Here is a 19097-nt window from a genome sequence, read left to right on the forward strand (position 1 = left end):
ACTCTTTTATTAAGCACAAAGGAAGCAGTTACTTCTAAGACTGAATGTTTGAACCCTGTATTTTATCAGTGAACAGAATATGAAATTTAGGTATTCTCAAAGTGTTGAAAACTACAACTAACATACTTCCTGGTAATAAAATATTAAAATGTAACCTCCTACAATAAATAGGCAACAAATGGTTTGGGAGTTACATGTGAGAAAAACACTCCTGAATGTACAACAAGTGCAGGAGGAAGAAGGGCTAACTATATGTCAGCATACTCCGCACCTAATTCCTAGCTGTGGCATCATACCTGGACACATGGACAGGTTAGGATCTCCAGGACTTAGCTTCACCATCTCTAAGTAGACCAGAAGAAACCTGTGTATCCTCTAGAAGAAAATGAAATGCTCTTCGACTCCTATACTATAAAGTAAAATCTTGATGCCTGCATGTGTCCCTTCCAGTGTTTTATTTCCTACTAATGTTTCATACCCTATTAGAAAACTTAATAAAACTATGGCACCCAAGTATATAAGGTGACCCTCAGGAGAATCTGATTAAAGGACCAATTTAGAAGTGAGAATACAATCCAAGCATCTTTCCTGAGAAAGGATGATATGAAATGAAGAGAGCATCACTAAGTCATCTCAACAGAACATAACCTGAAGCAGTTTTCTTTCCACAAATGAAGGCCTGAAATAAGTCACTGCTATTTCTTCCATATTCCCACTGGTCCACACCATTCCTTCTGCAAGAACTCTGATCAGATTTCTGAGCACAACCTCCAGATACCTCAGGTCATTACTTTTGCCTTTCAAATGCAACATCCTGGACTTACCAGGACCAAGCTCTAACCAACTACACTATCACCCTCACATGAAGCCATCACCCACCTAACATTTTTAGCTGCTCTGCGCCGAGTCTGCCTCTTAGGAGCTTCATCGTCTTCATCATCATCATCAGAAGAATCCTGTCTTTTTCTCTTGCCACGCTGAGTCTTAGGCTGCTTTTTAACACGAGGTTTGGGCACTGTTCTAAAATCAGAAAAGAAAAATGGCAAAGTTTTCACTCTATCCCTTGGTGTCTGTTTCACATCTTTATAATTTCCCAGAGTAGCAGTACACAAATAAGATTAACCTGTGGAGTGTCAGAAATATCTATTTCTGGGTCCCACTTGCTGAGATTCTAACTGACTAGAAAATCTGCATTTTCAACACAAAAGTGATTCTAATGCTGAGAATCCCCAATCATATACAGAAGATGCAGTGGATTCTCAGGCAATGGTTCTCAACTATTCCTCAGTGCTATTGGATATAAAAATACATACGCAACATGTTGCTGATGGTATCTCTTTGGTGGGCAATTTGAAAATATCTATCAAACTCACAAATGTTAACAATTTTACTTCTGAGAACTGATCTTACAGATACAGGCATAATAAGGTATCCACTGTAGTACTGTTTGCAATAACAAAAGATTAGAAAATCTCTAAGTCTTCATCAACTGGGAATCAGTTCACTGAACAGAATACTAGGTAGCCACAAAAAAAAAAAAAAAAAAAAAAAAAAATTCCAAGAACTGATATGAAATGATTTCCAAGAGAACGAAAGAAAAATGCAGAACAAGATGCATGAAATTCTATCTATATAAAAGGAGCAAAAGAAATCACTACACATGTATTTGTGTTACATGTGTACAAAATATACCTGAAAGACAACCTGAGAGTGCGTGCCCTTCCACAGACCAGCAGAACAGGCTGAGGAGACGCTCCACAGGTGACTCCCACTTACAATCAGGATTGGGGGCCACAGCCCAGATACTCTCAGAAGGAAATTCCCAAATATTCTACCCATGGTAGAAAGGTGAAAGGAGGTAGAGGGAGATGGAAACTCAAAACCCTGTTTCTCTTGTACCTTCCACAAACAACACTACAGAGACAGATGATCAAGTACTCAATAAATGACAGGTAAACTCTAAAAGAGAAAGCTAAAGTAGCTTCCTAGTCCTGTGAGCTTAAATTTGGACCAAAAGAGACCAAACTCAGATGACAAATTTCCCTGCTGGGGTGGGACTGGTGTACAATATCCTAAGTCAGAAGTAGGCAAATGTTTTGCCACAAATGGCTAGCACATAATAAACATTTTTGGCTTTCCCAGACAAGAGGCAAAACTGAGGCCACTACACAGGTACTTACATAACAAGGGAAAGTAAGTTTTCACACAATGTTTATTAACAAAACTCAATCATCACTCAGTACACATACTGTGATACACAGCTAATAAGAACAAAATTCTTTTTGAATTAATTTCACTTAACTGAGGTTCAAATTTAGTGTTCCCTATCATCAAACTATAAATGTTTATTTACAAAATCTATACTTAACTTGCAAGCCCTACAGAAATAGGTGGTGATAGGATCTGGCTAGTCAACCCCATCCTAAAGCAATACTGAGGGGTAAATTTCCCTATTTATATCTGCCTCCCACCTTCCTTTTCCCAACAGCAGTACCTCTCTCCGCTACTGATATCTGACCAAAAATTACCAGTCTCTTGCCACCTCGGCCTACTTCTTTCTCTGCACAATCAGATTCTCTGCTTAATGCTAGATTCTAAGAACAAGGTAATAAATAGTGAAGAATGTGTTCAACCAGCCAGTGTTTTAAACTTAGGAATGTCTTCTCCCAAAAAGAACCTGCATGCTACACAAATACACAGGGAGGTTTTTTAAAAGCAGAAGATATATCCACCCCTAATAACCAGTATGCCATGGGGTAAGAAACAGAAGCTTTGCCCTGCACAACATACCATGCAAATACCCAGTCAAGTGTAACATCCCCATCATCTAATCACTTGCTAACGAGGTAGCCCAGCAAGAAGTGAACCAGACTTCCAAAGCCCAGAATCGTAACATGTATCCCATCCATTAAGGCTGTCGTTCTAAGCACTATATCATCCTCCATCTAACGCAAATTAAGCGCCACCAGAAGCAGAGATCTTCAAGTAAACACTGCACCTTCTGGGGACAGGTCTTCTGGCTTTCACTTTTTTTTGCTCTGCTTCGCTCTCTGCACTGGTGCCTTGCTCCTGTTCATCTTCTGAGGGCTCCCGTTTCCATTTTTCTCTGTGATCAAAAGCAAAGCAAAATGTTTTTTTCTAAAAGAACTCCTGAAGATAATATAGTTTGAAGAATCTGACAAAATTAATTTCAACTGTACTCTCCAAAAGGCAGAACATGTATGTTTTAGTATTATAGCTAAAGTTTATTCTAGCTCCACTTAAATTCTGGCTGTTATTCTCTTTTCCTATTTTTTTTCTCTGGTAACAAAAATAAATGAAAATGGAAACTGAAGAAGTATTTTTTAAACTATTCTGGGTGGCGGGGAAGCAGTTAAATTTCTCATATTCTACTTTTATTTACTATTATTTTTATTTACTACTATTCTCGAACAGATTGAAGCTGCAATATAAATTAGACCAATGGTTCTCAAATTAAGATGATCAGAACCACCTAAAGGACTTACTAAACAAATTTCTGGACCACAGCCACAGGTTCTGATTCAGTACGTCATTAATAAGTGGCTTAAAAATTTGAATCTTAACAAATTCAAAGCTGATGCTAATACTGGTTATAGACTCATTCTAGAACTACTATGCTACATATTTTAACATCTTTAAAATATATTTGATTAAACAGTCTCTAAAATTATTTTTCACTAATAAACCTACTACCTACTAAAAAATCTGTTCAGCTAAAAATGCAGTTTTTAGTAATTATTAGATACAGCAGGTGTTCCTTTGCTCCTTGAGATCTCAGAGGGCATTCAAGAGCCATACCTTATAGGTCTTTCCTACCACCCCAGTTTTTGAGGTTTACTTAAAAGACCAAATGTGGGACTTAGCTCATTTCTAGAGAAGGAACATATAATCGCCACTGGGCATGAAATACCCAAAAGAAAAACGACACTGAAACTCAAAGCCAAGTACCTGAGATTTTGTTTTGTTTTTTTGTTTCTTTTGTTTGTTTTTTAAAAGATTTTACTTATTTAGTCATGAGAGACACACAGAGAGAGAGAGAGAGGCAGAGACACAGGCAGAGGGAGAAGCAGGCTCCATGCTGGGAGCCCGATGTGAGACTCAATCCCAGGAATCCAGGATCACACCCTGGGCTGAAGGCAGGCGATAAAGTACCTGCCGGGCTTCCTAGTACCTGAGATTTTCCAAAACAATTACCTCTGTGCCTCTGGGTCCATGACTAGGAAATAAGCTTATACTAAAGACAACTATTAGAGAATCACAAAGTCATTCTTCACAGGAGAATAGGTCAAAGGAATAATGGAAGTTTATTGCCAGAAGGTGGCTTATGTACCAACTCCTGAGCCACCCTACACCTAAGTGAATGGAGACTCTAGGATGAGTGAGAAGGCAGTAGAGCATGTCTATGTACAGCACTCAAGTTCAACTGGCATGTTTGTTTAATACCCATTACGCTGGGAGTAGGGGACTGCTTCTGGGCAGGCCCACTTCTGCTCATCTTTGTACCAGAGCTTACCACAAAGGCAAACAAATGGAGGGAGATACTCCTCTGTTAAATAAAGAAATAATTTAAAAATAAACCCTATCAGTCTAACAGACAGGTAGGTACTTTGGAAGCAGACTGCTAAGACACTGAGGCCTATTAATGTTGCCTAATATCCTTCCATCTCTCTTAAAAACAAACACCTCCTTCTGTCTAACTACTCTCTGGGCACCTGTCTTAGTCTCCTTTCTAGAACTTAGTACAATAAATGTTTGCTAAGGAATAGAAGGGGATGGTTAGGAAGGAAGGAGGGAAGATGTCTCCAGGTGCTGGGGGATGGGTACATGCAGCTACAATCTTCCTTAGACCAAGTCCAGAACAGTTAACCTCTTGGAAGGGGCTCACAAAAAAAAAAAAAAAAAAAAGGAAGGGGCTCACATAGCCTAAGTAGAGATGTGACTTCACAGGAAAGAACCTGGAGAGAACATAAACAACTAAGATGTAAGGGAGAACAGGTCAGATGGGAAAGATCCACAGTCAAATATTAACTGTAATTTACATAACTCCACAGGAACTGAGAATCTAAATCTGGGCAGCTAAGGAGGTCCACTTCTACAACTTTAAGAGACTAAAATGGCAGTCAACTTGACAGAATCCGTGCTGAGGCTAGAGTTTTCCACTTAAAGTTGCAGGTTTATATACTTATGGACAATCAGGAAGACTCAGAATCTTCCAGTATGAGAAATGTACAAAAACTGAGCAAACAAACTGGCCCAAAGGATTCCTCTTAAAGAAGGAAACCAAAGCCCAGTGAAAACAAGGTGTTTGTCATAACATGTCAAACCTCCAGCCATCCTTCTCTCCATCATAACCCACTGAAGACCACAGAAATCAGGAAAACACCAGGCTTGCACATTCTGGGAGGATCTGAACTCAAAGGCTTAAAAGGCCTAACTGGGTTAGTTTGCACATATATTTGAAATTGGCTGGATTGTTTTAAATTTTCTATTAACTTTCAAGAACAGGAGGAAAAGTAAGTTAGGTAAGTCACTTTGTATAAAGAGATGAGGAAAGTGATCAGTTACAAAACGATTTACTTCTCAACCTTGTAGATGTCAAGGGCTCTCCTAGATCACTGGTTTCTTATACCTAATACAAATGTTATGGGGATCCCTGGATGGCTCAGAGGTTTAGCACCTGCCTTCAGCCCAGGGCATGATTCTGGAGTCCCGGGATTGAGTCCTACATCAGGATCCCTGCGTGGAGCCTGCTTTTCCCTCTGCCTGTGTCTCTGCCTCTCTCTCTCTCTCTCTCTCTCTGTCTCTCATGAATAAATAAATAAAATCTTAAAAAAAAAAAAAATGTATGAGGATGACTCCTTGACTATGCCATACACTACAAGTAAGAGTACAATGAGGAGTTATCCAAAATACAATATTGTAATTAAAAATTTTTTTGTATTTCAAAGGAGACTTGAATTGCCAGACCCAGCTCTAAGAGAGCATCATGAGATTCCCTAAGATTCCCTAAAGGGGAATCACTGTAATTTTTTCTTTACCAAAATTGTCAGAATTGGGGAGAAAAATATTAAGATTTAGCCACTGAGGCCCCAAGACAATGTAAATAGACATAAAAAAGTGAGAATCCAAGCTAACTAGGTATAGTTTTCTTCCTTTATTGGAAAAAGGTGTTTGGCAGAACACAGACCCTAAGACACAAATCAAATCTAAACAGTTGTGCGGGCAGCCCCAGTGGCACAGCGGTTTAGCACCGCCTGCAGCCAGGGACGTGATCCTGGAGACCCGGGATCGTGTCCCACATCAGGCTCCCTGCATGGTGCCTGCTTCTCCCTCTGCCTGTGTCTCTGCCTCTCTCTCTAGCTGTGTCTCTATGAATAAATAAATTTAAAAAAAATAAATAAACAGTTGTGAAGGAGGGAATGAACAAAATTCCTTTGTAAGTAAAACAGGCCTAAACTCTGGCCAAGAATTAATGATGCTTCTTAGTAACTATCTGTAAGAGCCCAAAGAAGGCGATTCCTTTCTCCTCTACATTAGAAGGCAGATCAGGAAAAGAAGAAAAGAACTGCTTAAATTTCAGTTATTTTCAGTACATTTTCCCAGAGAGAACCCCATTCAGGAGCAAGTTCCAATGAAAAATGATAATCTGGGGTAATAGATTCTCCTCCACTGTGTCATGCGTTTGTCAAAGAGTTCCAATTCAAAGCACTAGAGAGAAAAAAATAACTCTTTTCTCCAGGAGAAAAACTTCAAGTGATTTATAGCTAACACATTTTTTTCTTATTCCAGTTGGAGAGAAGATTCTAGAACAATTCTAGAGAGTAGTCTGAAGCACTGAAGGGACCATAATGAGTCAGCAAAAATCCTATACAACACTTCACAAACTTGGACAACATTAAATAAGTACTGCATGGAAGGGGATCCCTGGGTAGCTCAGCGGTTTCGTGCCTGCCTTTGGCCCCGGGCGTGATCCTGGAGTCCCGGGATCGAGTCCCGCATCGGGCTCCCGGCATGGAGCCTACTTCTCCCTCTGTCTGTGTCTCTGCCTCTCTCTCTCTCTCTATGTCTATAATAAATAAATAAAAATAAATATTTTTTTAAAAAAGTACTGCATGGAAGAGAGTTCAGTGATCAAAACAGGAGTAGGTTAAATAAAATTTAAAAATTTATTGGTTTATGTGACTAGGTCAGGGGTTATAATTTCAAATACCCACTGAGGCCAGGTAAGGACTCTAAATGGGGTCAAATGGAGAACCCCCAAGTCCATCAGAAGGTTACAAAGACCACTGTTACGGGGGTCATCACTAACAGATTTTCTCAGAAGCAGCTAGAAATCTGGATTCTTAAGCATCATTTCTCAAATTTTTAACATTGCCAACTAATTTTAAAAATGTTCCCAATATTGTACAGAAGCATTATACTGCTTTACTTCTACATTTTTAAAATGATAATTCACATTATGACTCTGGGGAGTTAATCCCTATGACTCTATTCTTCAAAAATGCCAAGGTCATAAAAGCAAAGTGTGAAAGCACTGTGAAAGTACTCTAAGGAAACATGACCAATAATACACAACATCTAACCCCAGACAAGACGCTGCAGTGGCAGCCTGAAATGTTATAAAAAGACATTATTGGTTCAATTAACAAAATGGGAATATGAATTACACAAAGAATTTTAGCAAAGTTAAATCTATATTAAAACTATTCTGTGCTTATGAAAGAGAATATTCTTCTTAGGGAGTCCACACTTCAGTATTTAAAGATAAAAGGCCATAATGTATGTCAATTTTAGTCTTACATGGTTCAGAAAAAAATATTATGGGCATGCATATATGTATCTATACGCATATATATATATATATATATATATATATATACACACACACACACACACACACACACAAAGAAAGCACCAACAATAAAGCAAATGGGGCAAAAATGCTAACCAGTGTAATTCTACGCAAAGTACACAGGCATTTCTTGTACTATTTTTATTCTTAGAACTTTCATAAAGTTACAATTTCAAAAAAACAAAAACGTTAACAAAAATAGCTCCTTTTAAAAAGCTTCAAAAACTGTGGTACAGTCTGCAGGGTTTCAGAAAAGCATTTCCCTGCGCTAATATTTCAGAATCTCCGCTCCCTTACAGTCTCTCAATTCTGAAATCCGTTGTGCCCACACACTAGGTTCTGTTAAGCTTGCTCAGGTAACAGAGGGCCCCTTGTAGTGCTATGCCTATAGCACCTCCTCTAATTCTACGAATTAAACGGACTCAGAAGAGCTCCCCATAAGCCCCAGTTCCCAACCTGCCGCCCAGATGATGGCAGGAAGGGAGGCTAGCCCAGTGCCCCAACAAATATGCCTGATAGGAACTCCTCAGCTCCCACTAAGTTCCTAAGGCCTGGGGTGGGGAAGCAGCCTTACAGAACATACACCTCCCTAGGAGGAACTAAGGTTCTACTCAGGGGAAAGAAGGTCTCTGAGGGCCATCAACTTTAGAAAACTCTTAGGATTGACAGAAGGAAAAGAAGTACAGGGGCCAGTCGGCTTTCTGTACACCCAGAGAAGGCCATTAAAGCAGGATGTGGAGGTTTTCAAGCACAGCACCATTTAGATCCCAGCCAAGAGACCAGTAGAACATAGCCAGATGGTGGAGGAAAGAGCATATGCATGGACTTCCCAAAAGGCTCCAAAAGGCCATTAGACCAAAATAAGTCCCCCAAGCAGGCCATGAGATTGGAGTAGAACAAAAGCCTTCTTCTAAGATGCCAAGAAATACAGGCTTGCCTACAGTTTTTCCTCAAAATCTAACTAAATACTTAAAACACAACTGAAAATTGCAGGTGTTCTGGGGATGGCAAAACTACTTGTCTTTTCTTACCATAGTTTCCAACAACCCTGTTAGGTTGGCAGAAAAAGTATTACTCTATTTTAGAAATGAGAAAAAGAGTTTAAAAAATTCAAACTCCTTTGCCTTAGGCCAAATACTTATTATGCAGAACTAATATTTTAGGACAGAGAATATACATAAATGGGCTCTATTTTAAGATGCCACAATTATTTACCACAAGAGACCCCTGAATTTATCTGCCAGGTGGTGTTTGGGTTTTGTTGTAAGATTTTATTTATTCATAAGAAACACACAGAGGGAGAGAGAGAGGCAGAGACACAGGCAGAGGGAGAAGCAGGCTCCATGTAGGGAGCCTGACGTGGGACTCGATCCCGGGTCTTCAGGATCACACCCTGGGCTGAAGGCGGCATTAAACCGCTGAGTCACCAGGTCTGCCCTATCTGCCAGGTTTTTAATATCTACATTTTCAAGTGCAGTCCCTGAGGAGACAGGCTGTAGAATTCAAACTGTCAGAGATCCATACCCGCTCCAAATAGGACTTTTAAATTCCCCCTCCCCCCCAAAAAAAAGGCAAATTACTTTTCACCTTAAGTATAATTTGTAAAATTTAAAAATTATATCCACTGTTACGGGGGTCATCACTAACAGATTTTCTCAGAAGCAGCTAGAAATCTGGATTCTTAAGCATCATTTCTCAAATTTTTAACATTGCCAACTAATTTTAAAAATGTTCCCAATATTGGGATCCCTGGGTGGCGCAGCGGTTTGGCGCCTGCCTTTGGCCCAGGGCGCGATCCTGGAGACCCGGGATCGAATCCCACATCGGGCTCCCTGCATGGAGCCTGCTTCTTCCTCTGCCTGTGTCTCTGCCTCTCTCTCTCTCTGTGTGACTATCATAAATAAATAAATAAATAAAATTAAAAAAAAAAAAAATGTTCCCAATATTGTACAGAAGCATTATACTGCTTTACTTCTACATTTTTAAAATGATAATTCACATTATGACTCTGGGGAGTTAATCCCTATGACTCTATTCTTCAAAAATGCCAAGGTCATAAAAGCAAAGTGTGAAAGCACTGTGAAAGTACTCTAAGGAAACATGACCAATAATACACAACATCTAACCCCAGACAAGACGCTGCAGTGGCAGCCTGAAATGTTATAAAAAGACATTATTGGTTCAATTAACAAAATGGGAATATGAATTACACAAAGAATTTTAGCAAAGTTAAATCTATATTAAAACTATTCTGTGCTTATGAAAGAGAATATTCTTCTTAGGGAGTCCACACTTCAGTATTTAAAGATAAAAGGCCATAATGTATGTCAATTTTAGTCTTACATGGTTCAGAAAAAAATATTATGGGCATGCATATATGTATCTATACACATATATATATATATATATACACACACACACACACACACACAAAGAAAGCACCAACAATAAAGCAAATGGGGCAAAAATGCTAACCAGTGTAATTCTACGCAAAGTACACAGGCATTTCTTGTACTATTTTTATTCTTAGAACTTTCATAAAGTTACAATTTCAAAAAAACAAAAACGTTAACAAAAATAGCTCCTTTTAAAAAGCTTCAAAAACTGTGGTACAGTCTGCAGGGTTTCAGAAAAGCATTTCCCTGCGCTAATATTTCAGAATCTCCGCTCCCTTACAGTCTCTCAATTCTGAAATCCGTTGTGCCCACACACTAGGTTCTGTTAAGCTTGCTCAGGTAACAGAGGGCCCCTTGTAGTGCTATGCCTATAGCACCTCCTCTAATTCTACGAATTAAACGGACTCAGAAGAGCTCCCCATAAGCCCCAGTTCCCAACCTGCCGCCCAGATGATGGCAGGAAGGGAGGCTAGCCCAGTGCCCCAACAAATATGCCTGATAGGAACTCCTCAGCTCCCACTAAGTTCCTAAGGCCTGGGGTGGGGAAGCAGCCTTACAGAACATACACCTCCCTAGGAGGAACTAAGGTTCTACTCAGGGGAAAGAAGGTCTCTGAGGGCCATCAACTTTAGAAAACTCTTAGGATTGACAGAAGGAAAAGAAGTACAGGGGCCAGTCGGCCTTCTGTACACCCAGAGAAGGCCATTAAAGCAGGATGTGGAGGTTTTCAAGCACAGCACCATTTAGATCCCAGCCAAGAGACCAGTAGAACATAGCCAGATGGTGGAGGAAAGAGCATATGCATGGACTTCCCAAAAGGCTCCAAAAGGCCATTAGACCAAAATAAGTCCCCCAAGCAGGCCATGAGATTGGAGTAGAACAAAAGCCTTCTTCTAAGATGCCAAGAAATACAGGCTTGCCTACAGTTTTTCCTCAAAATCTAACTAAATACTTAAAACACAACTGAAAATTGCAGGTGTTCTGGGGATGGCAAAACTACTTGTCTTTTCTTACCATAGTTTCCAACAACCCTGTTAGGTTGGCAGAAAAAGTATTACTCTATTTTAGAAATGAGAAAAAGAGTTTAAAAAATTCAAACTCCTTTGCCTTAGGCCAAATACTTATTATGCAGAACTAATATTTTAGGACAGAGAATATACATAAATGGGCTCTATTTTAAGATGCCACAATTATTTACCACAAGAGACCCCTGAATTTATCTGCCAGGTGGTGTTTGGGTTTTGTTGTAAGATTTTATTTATTCATAAGAAACACACAGAGGGAGAGAGAGAGGCAGAGACACAGGCAGAGGGAGAAGCAGGCTCCATGTAGGGAGCCTGACGTGGGACTCGATCCCGGGTCTTCAGGATCACACCCTGGGCTGAAGGCGGCATTAAACCGCTGAGTCACCAGGGCTGCCCTATCTGCCAGGTTTTTAATATCTACATTTTCAAGTGCAGTCCCTGAGGAGACAGGCTGTAGAATTCAAACTGTCAGAGATCCATACCCGCTCCAAATAGGACTTTTAAATTCCCCCTCCCCCCCAAAAAAAAGGCAAATTACTTTTCACCTTAAGTATAATTTGTAAAATTTAAAAATTATATATAATCTAGGTCCTAAAGGAATTTCACATAAGCCCAAGAATTAGAATTTTCTAGCTTGTGAACTACAGTATTAAAATCATATGGTAACAAGATGAAATTTCACAATACATTGGGTGTCTTTGCCCAATCAATATAAATTTGCCACACCCACAAAAAGAACAAATGAAAAACAGCAAATCAAAATTTGTTCCTTGCTCAACCAGAAGAGAATCTGTGCACATTTAAAGAAAAACAACCAGGTTAACGGGGTACCCAGGTGGCACACACACGAGATAGGGAATCTGAGCTTCAGAGGCTTCCACGGCAGCAGGTCACAGGGACAAGAGCCCATGACAACAAGAGGAGCAGGGGGCTCTGGGACCCTGGGTGGACTACAACACAGCAATAACAGCCCCAGAGAAGTGGACATTCTCGAAACTCCTGGGTGAAATAAGTGCCCCATGAAAAAACTTACTGTTTCTTCAGCTGCCTCTGGCCTCTTCTTTTTGGGCTCCCACTCTCAGACCCGCTACTTGCCTTCAGTGTGTGAGGGGGGGAAAAACGATCACAGACTTTAATTCACAGTTCTTAGGGACAACACAACCCCCTGGTTCAACAATTTACTCAATAATAACATTATTCAGTATGAGCTTCTCAGACAAAAGAAATCTGTGTTTGGTGGTTCTCACTCTTATTTTCCTTTGAAAATTAATTTGTTACAATGTGGTTACCTCTAACACCAGGAAATATTTCTCTCCGCTTGACTTCTACAAGGCACAGTCTGATAAAATGCTCTGTGGTAATGGAAATGTTCTTTCTGTCTCTGCAGGGTTCAATCTAGTGACCAGCAGCCACGTGTGACTGCTGAGCCCCTGAATGTGTCTAGTGCAACTAAGGAAAGGTATCTTTCCTTTTACTGGACTTTAATACAAATTTTAAAAGCCACATGTTAAAAAAAAAAAAAAAAAGCCACATGTTAGTGGCAACCATACTGGATACTGCAGATCTAGAATATCATGTGAAAATGCCACATCTAGTGTACCATTAAAGGTGGTGACCTATTGATCTACTCTATTTCAGACTCACTGAAGAGCATGTTCAATCGTCAGCCAACAGTGCTCTGATGACAGCACTAAGCTAAGGAAAGTTCATTAGTCAGAAACATCTCAAAGCTCTTTTCCCCCCAAATTGGGCAAACTGGCTAATATTCCTATTGCTGTTAGTCTTGCGCCCTAGCGAGAACCTGTTAATTTACACAAAAAAAAGGAAAAGGCTGACACAACCATGCGACTGGTTGTTAAACATAGGTCAGGAATCTAATCCTAGACACTATGGAAAAAGAAAGCTGAGGCAAACCAGCTCACAGGTCACCAAAAATAAAACACCTTGAATGCAATGTGGATGTTAACAGTCCAGTTGATCTGTAAAGTACATTTACCAAAACCCACCTCCACTCACTAACCTCTGGATATTAATATTTAACTTTCATCAGAAAGATGTTACAAAGTTAAGAATAGCAAAGTCCTCCTAAGAATGCAGGAAGGGGGTATTTCACTGAGACATAAAAGAGCATCTCTTCAGACTGGTCTATAAAATATAGAGGTAAAAATTGATAAAAAATACCACACAAACTGAGAAAGATGAGAAAAGTCTGATGCTATAGAAACCACAGAACCCAGTACATAATACCAATTTTTAAAAAATCATCTATTTAATCTCTCTCAATTATATCCGAGTAAATATGTGTGAAATATAGTACACACTAAAAACAGAAAGTAAACTTAAATAATTAGTTAAAACACATTACTTAAGTTAAACTCTCCTTCCCTTCTCAGAAATAGATCTGAAAGTATGTCCATTATCACATTTACCACGCAAGTGACTCTAACAAAACATAGATTTAGAAACTAGGTATTTTAAATTTAAACCTGTTGAGATAATCAATTTCACTTGAAATCCATAAACATTAAAAAAAATGAAAATACAAATGTGAAACCAATACTGTAGAATACTCCAACACTCTCCTAAAATATTATATGACAAAACAATCTTTCTGGGAAAGTTCTTTCTTTAAAAGCCACCTATGGTTTTCCTCGCAGTTCTAGGTTGAAAAACCTCACATAAGAGTCACTTAACTGAGGCATAATGTTCAGTCATGTTAATGATAACATACACAACCAGAGTTGAAAATGATAAGTAAGATAAGGAGTTTAAATGTATCCCCTTAAAACATTTATTTTTCTTACCTCCTCCTTAATATTAAATCGTGATGGTTCTTGTCTGCTTCGGTTTGACCGCCTAACCCCATAAACATCAGGATATTCTTCCCACATCTGTAAAATTAATAGACCATGTGTGAATCCTTTTTTCTTGATCTCCATTAACTATTTTCATCACTAGAACATGTATTTCCATCTAAGAAAATTCAAATAACTAAGTATCAAAAGGCTTGTTTCTTACTAGCTGTTTAAAGATAATAAAGTACCATCTGTATTATCCTGGAACACAGTAAAGTTTAACAATGTCTCTTCGTTACTGAATGAAGTTCGTTCGAACTTAAACTACATGGCACACTGCTTACTCGTCATTAAAATATAAACATACAGTTAAACAATACAGAATCTTTACTGATGAATTTTAACTCCCTAATGCCTTCCAGTTTCAGCTCTTGACTGTGTATTGATCCATCTGAGAATTCAAAAAACCACCAGGGCCCCAACATGTCTAATTTTAAGTAAAACTCAGGACATTTGTGTATTTCTTTAAAATCCTCAGGATACATAACATGCCAGAAGCATGGATAATAGTCATTTCTGACACTTAGCTACAAGTCCTCAGAATAAGCACCACCACCCCTCATTCTCTGGAACACTCTGTTTTACTCTTCAACAGTAATTACCCTTTGCCTTCAGGATTTGATTTTCAATAACAATCCTCACTAGCAATCAAAAAAAAAAAAAACAAGTAGGGACCCCTGGTTGGCTCAGTCACATGCAACTCTTAATCTCAGGGTTCTGAGTTCAAGCCCCTTGTTGCATGCATGCAAAGATTACTTAAATAAAATAAAACCTTAAAATAAAAAAATAAAGTTGAAAGGAGAGATTAGTTGGAGAAAAAGTTTTTTTTTCTTCACAATATACCAAATCATTGTATAAAAAGACTCAACAAATCTATAGAAAAAATGTAAAAAAGACCTCTAACAATGAGAGTCTATAAACCCCAAATCTCACTCTCCTTCCCACAGATAACTACTACCAAGTGTATCATGTATTCTCTTAATGAAATCAGTCACAAGGAGCCAACATGAATTTGGATGGGCTGTGGAACACTGAAATGAAGATGTTAAAAAAATGTGGAAGAAATGCCTGATAGGGGATCCCTGGGTGGCGCAGCGGTTTGGCGCCTGCCTTTGGCCCAGGGCGCGATCCTGGAGACCCGGGATCGAATCCCCACATCGGGCTCCCGGTGCATGGAGCCTGCTTCTCCCTCTGCCTGTGTCTCTGCCTCTCTCTCTCTCTCTGTGACTATCATAAAAAAAAAAAGATAAAGGTCTACTGTGAATATTATAGCCATACATTGATACAGGCTGATAAACAAAATAAAGACTTTAAAAAAAAAAAAAAGAAAGAAAGAAATGCCTGATAGCCAAGATTAGAAATGTGAGTTTGTTGTCAAAATACAGGTGACAGCTAATATATCATTAAAATATTTACAAAGTGAGGCCAGAGGAGAAACCACTGGTTGAGACTCATGAAGTATGTGGAAAAATGGACCCCAAAAAAGACAAAACTGATGAAAGACAACCCAGAAAAACAGAATGTCACTCAGGCAAGGGAGGATATTGCCAAAGTAGATATGTTTATCTGAATGTTTCTGCCTGAAGCCATATTTCTATTTTGAAATCGATCTTAGCAATGATTTCCCTTCTTTCTTAGTTACCTTTTATTTTTTTATATAAAGTTATATAAGGTCTTAAAACTTAACAGCTGTGAATCCTGGTGGTCAACACAGTTTCAGTGAAGTTTTAAGCACTATGTTAAGTAATGGCGTCTGTTTTCCTTTAATCTCTGCAAGTTAAGAACACTCCACTGCACAGATGAAAGTTATATTCAGATTTTTTTCCTTCCTTTACCATTCCTTCAAAAGTGTATTGTGGTGCTCTGAAAAGAACACTTGATCTAGATGCAGAGAAAACCAGGCTCCAGCATGACACATGACACACTGAAGATCACACAAGCAATGCCTTCTGCTACAAGCCTGCGTAATAAGTCTCTGAGGTTAGTGATACTCAGAGCAAAATCTCTAAGTGGTGCTTCTACATGCAGGGTCTTTTTGAATTCTGTGAAAGGTCCACCCACACTGAGCAGACAACACGGTGCAATAACTTTAGTATCTGAAAGTCACTCCTCTGTTGAGTGAAGCAACAAGGATAGCTCTCATTTCCCTACCCCTCACAGCACATCTGTTGAAGCTATTCTACAGAACCTGCAAGGTAATTTAAAATTGTCTGTACTACTACAAAAATCTGAGACCTCAGAAGACTTCTATCTTAGAAGAATAAAAACTGATGTAGCATAATAGCTTTTAATTTCATTAGGCCATTTTATTTTTAAATTCCTAAAAGAATATTCTTTTGTATTTTCAGTGATTCAAATGCAATGGTCTCAACAAAATTTTAAAAGATCAGCTGTATTCTTGTGATTAATTAGGTCAAGTCATTCGTTTTTCACCAAAAGGAATGCACTCCAAAGTTTGTGCATCAATGAGAGCACACTCTGCATTTCAATTTTGTCTCTTTGCATTCTTTGCTAGAAGACTCTTCTGTTGGGATGCCTGGGTGGCTCAGTGGTTGTGCATCTGCCTTCGGCTCAGGGCATGGTCCCAGGGTCCTGGGATCGAGTCCCACCTCGGGCTCCCCTCGAGGAGCCTGCTTCTCCCTCTGCCTCTGTGTCTCTCATGAATAAATAAATAAAATCTTAAAAAAAAAAAAAAAAAGAGAGAGAGAGAACTCTTTTGTTAAGTGAACAATACCTACATTGCCTAAATGCAGATAACTTTTTTCTTATGAGAAATATTTTTCTTCCATCCTTCAGATAAGAGAAACTGCCCTTATTCTTAAATTATCATCCATCACTAAGCTTTACAACTGCATTGCATAATCATCTGTCAGTGATTCTCTCTGGTATTCTTCAGTATTGACTATTACCTTTTTTAAACGTTAAAAACCAAACTATAGGGGCACCTGGGTGGCACAGTCCATTAAGCGTCCAACTCTTGATTTCAGCTCAGGTAATGATCTCAGGGTCATGAGATCAAGCTCCATGTCCAGCTCCGTGCTGGGTATGGAGCCTGCTTAAGATTTTCTTTCTCTTTCTCTCCCTCTCTTTCTGCCCCTCCCCCTACCATTCACTCTAAAAAGACAAAAAACAAAATTATAAAAATTTGTCCTTGCCTTGTAATTTGACAGATCATGTAATTTTCCTTATGGCCTTGTGTCTACTATATCAAATAGCAGGAGAGAATGCAATCTCTGTTTATACCCACAGACAGTGTATTATTACAAAAGGTGACTATAGTTTTCATTATCCAGATCCACTAATGAGTTTTCCATGGGAAACAAAGGTCTGCTAACTGGTCCTAGCTAGCAGCACATTTTTAATGTACAGCAAAGTAGATACCTTCTTCACATCAGCTATCCGTTCCTTCTTAGAGGCAGGCTTCTCTTTGGCTTCTGGAAGGACTGGCTGGGATTTAGAACCCGCCGACTCACTTTCAGATTCCGATTGGCTCTCTGAAGACTCAGAACTGCTATTTGACTCACTGCCATGTCCGCTTCCTGGATCGCTGCCCTGCTCACTCTCCGACTGGCTGCCTGAGTCTGAACCGGAAGCTTCTTCAGATGCTGAGTGACTTAAATTAAAAAAAAAAAAAAAAATACTTAAGATCCACCATATAAATCTGTTTTTAAAAAATTCCACATAAATCTATTTTTAAAAAGCTGTAAAATGACAGCAAAGAATAATTCTGGTAACACAAAATCAAAATCTTCAAATTCAGATTTATATTCTTATATTGCAAATAATGTTACCACCATCATTCCCAACATCCCTAGTAGCTACCATTTCCTGAGTGCTTAGATGATGGTATATACCATTTAATTTATATAGATTAAATCTTTTACAAAACTCAAAATGAAGCTCAGAAATAATTAAGCAAGTCTCCCAAAATGACATAGGCAGGATTTGAAACCAGATCAGTCTGGATCCACTAAGTCTTATTTGTTCTGTATCAGTCTCTTCCTCCTCAAGACAACTCTACCACCACACACAAAGGAAAAAACCAACATAGAACAAAACCAAGGCAAAGTTACCCAAAGAGTAAGAATGCAATCTGGTTGCAATTATCCAATCACTGGTTCTCAACAACAGGTTCAAATCAGACTCATCTGGGGAGCAGTATGAAAACACACACACATTAACCCCAACCAGAGGTCCTGCCTTGCAATCTCTGGCAACGGAGTTCCAGACCTGGTAGACTTAACAGAAAAAAATAAACACAAAGAGCATTCGGAGTCTGATGTGAATCCAATAAAGACCCACTATGGGCTAGCATACATCCCACCCCTTCCTCATTCCAAATACCCCTCAAGAAAGAGCAACCTAAGGAGGCACATGATAGCAAAAGCCACAAAACAGAAATATCAGAAGGAGATGGAAGATGGGAGTATCAACCCTGGGAGCCAAGTAGGCAATATACCCTCCCCATAAAGTAAAAAAGCAATTCAGGGGCACACTGGTAATAGTGAAGTTACTTTAAAGGGAAAGACCTAAACTGGGTAGACTCCACAAAAAGACCTGGACAGTTCACAGAACTCTTCTGCTTAGAGTCAGAGCACAGGAAGGGAGGCAAGTAGCAACCCAGAACCCAGGGTTAATAGCCACTTAACAGAAGGGGCCTGGTGTTTAGGAAGCAGGAGAGAAAAGACATGTGGCATGAAACCCAAGGGGGTAAAGAAGGGAAGCTTTGAATTTACCACCACTGTACCTTCCCAACTAGAAATGAGGGCCTATCACTTGACAAACATGTCCACAGAATGGGTAAGACAGTACATTGGGGAATGGGATTGACTCCCCAAATGCCATGTGACCCACAGTACGCACATTAGAGCACAGCAGCCTTTTAGTAAAGATAAGGAAGTAATTAATCAGTGACACTGAAGAGGGGGTAAGGGTGTTGGAGGCGGAG

The 19097-nt window shown here is 39.3% G+C and overlaps 1 protein-coding gene across 5 annotated transcripts in view; it reads right to left on the minus strand.

Moving 5' to 3' along the window:
* CHD2 (chromodomain helicase DNA binding protein 2) overlaps positions 1-19097 on the minus strand; it is a 122081-nt gene that overhangs the window by 80935 nt on the left and 22049 nt on the right. For 4 of the 5 annotated variants that reach the window (XM_041752310.1, XM_041752312.1, XM_041752309.1 and 1 more), the window contains exons 3-7: positions 17531-17762; positions 14099-14185; positions 12328-12389; positions 2999-3106; positions 880-1020 (exon numbers count right to left, since the gene is read on the minus strand). In XM_041752310.1, the coding sequence (XP_041608244.1) occupies positions 880-1020; positions 2999-3106; positions 12328-12389; positions 14099-14185; positions 17531-17762 (630 nt within the window). The remainder of the gene's footprint in view (positions 1-879; positions 1021-2998; positions 3107-12327; positions 12390-14098; positions 14186-17530; positions 17763-19097) is intronic. The other variant, XM_041752311.1, reaches the window with a different exon arrangement.

This window comes from Vulpes lagopus, chromosome 4 (assembly GCF_018345385.1).
Source record: "Vulpes lagopus strain Blue_001 chromosome 4, ASM1834538v1, whole genome shotgun sequence".
Taxonomy (NCBI): Eukaryota; Metazoa; Chordata; class Mammalia; order Carnivora; family Canidae; genus Vulpes; species Vulpes lagopus.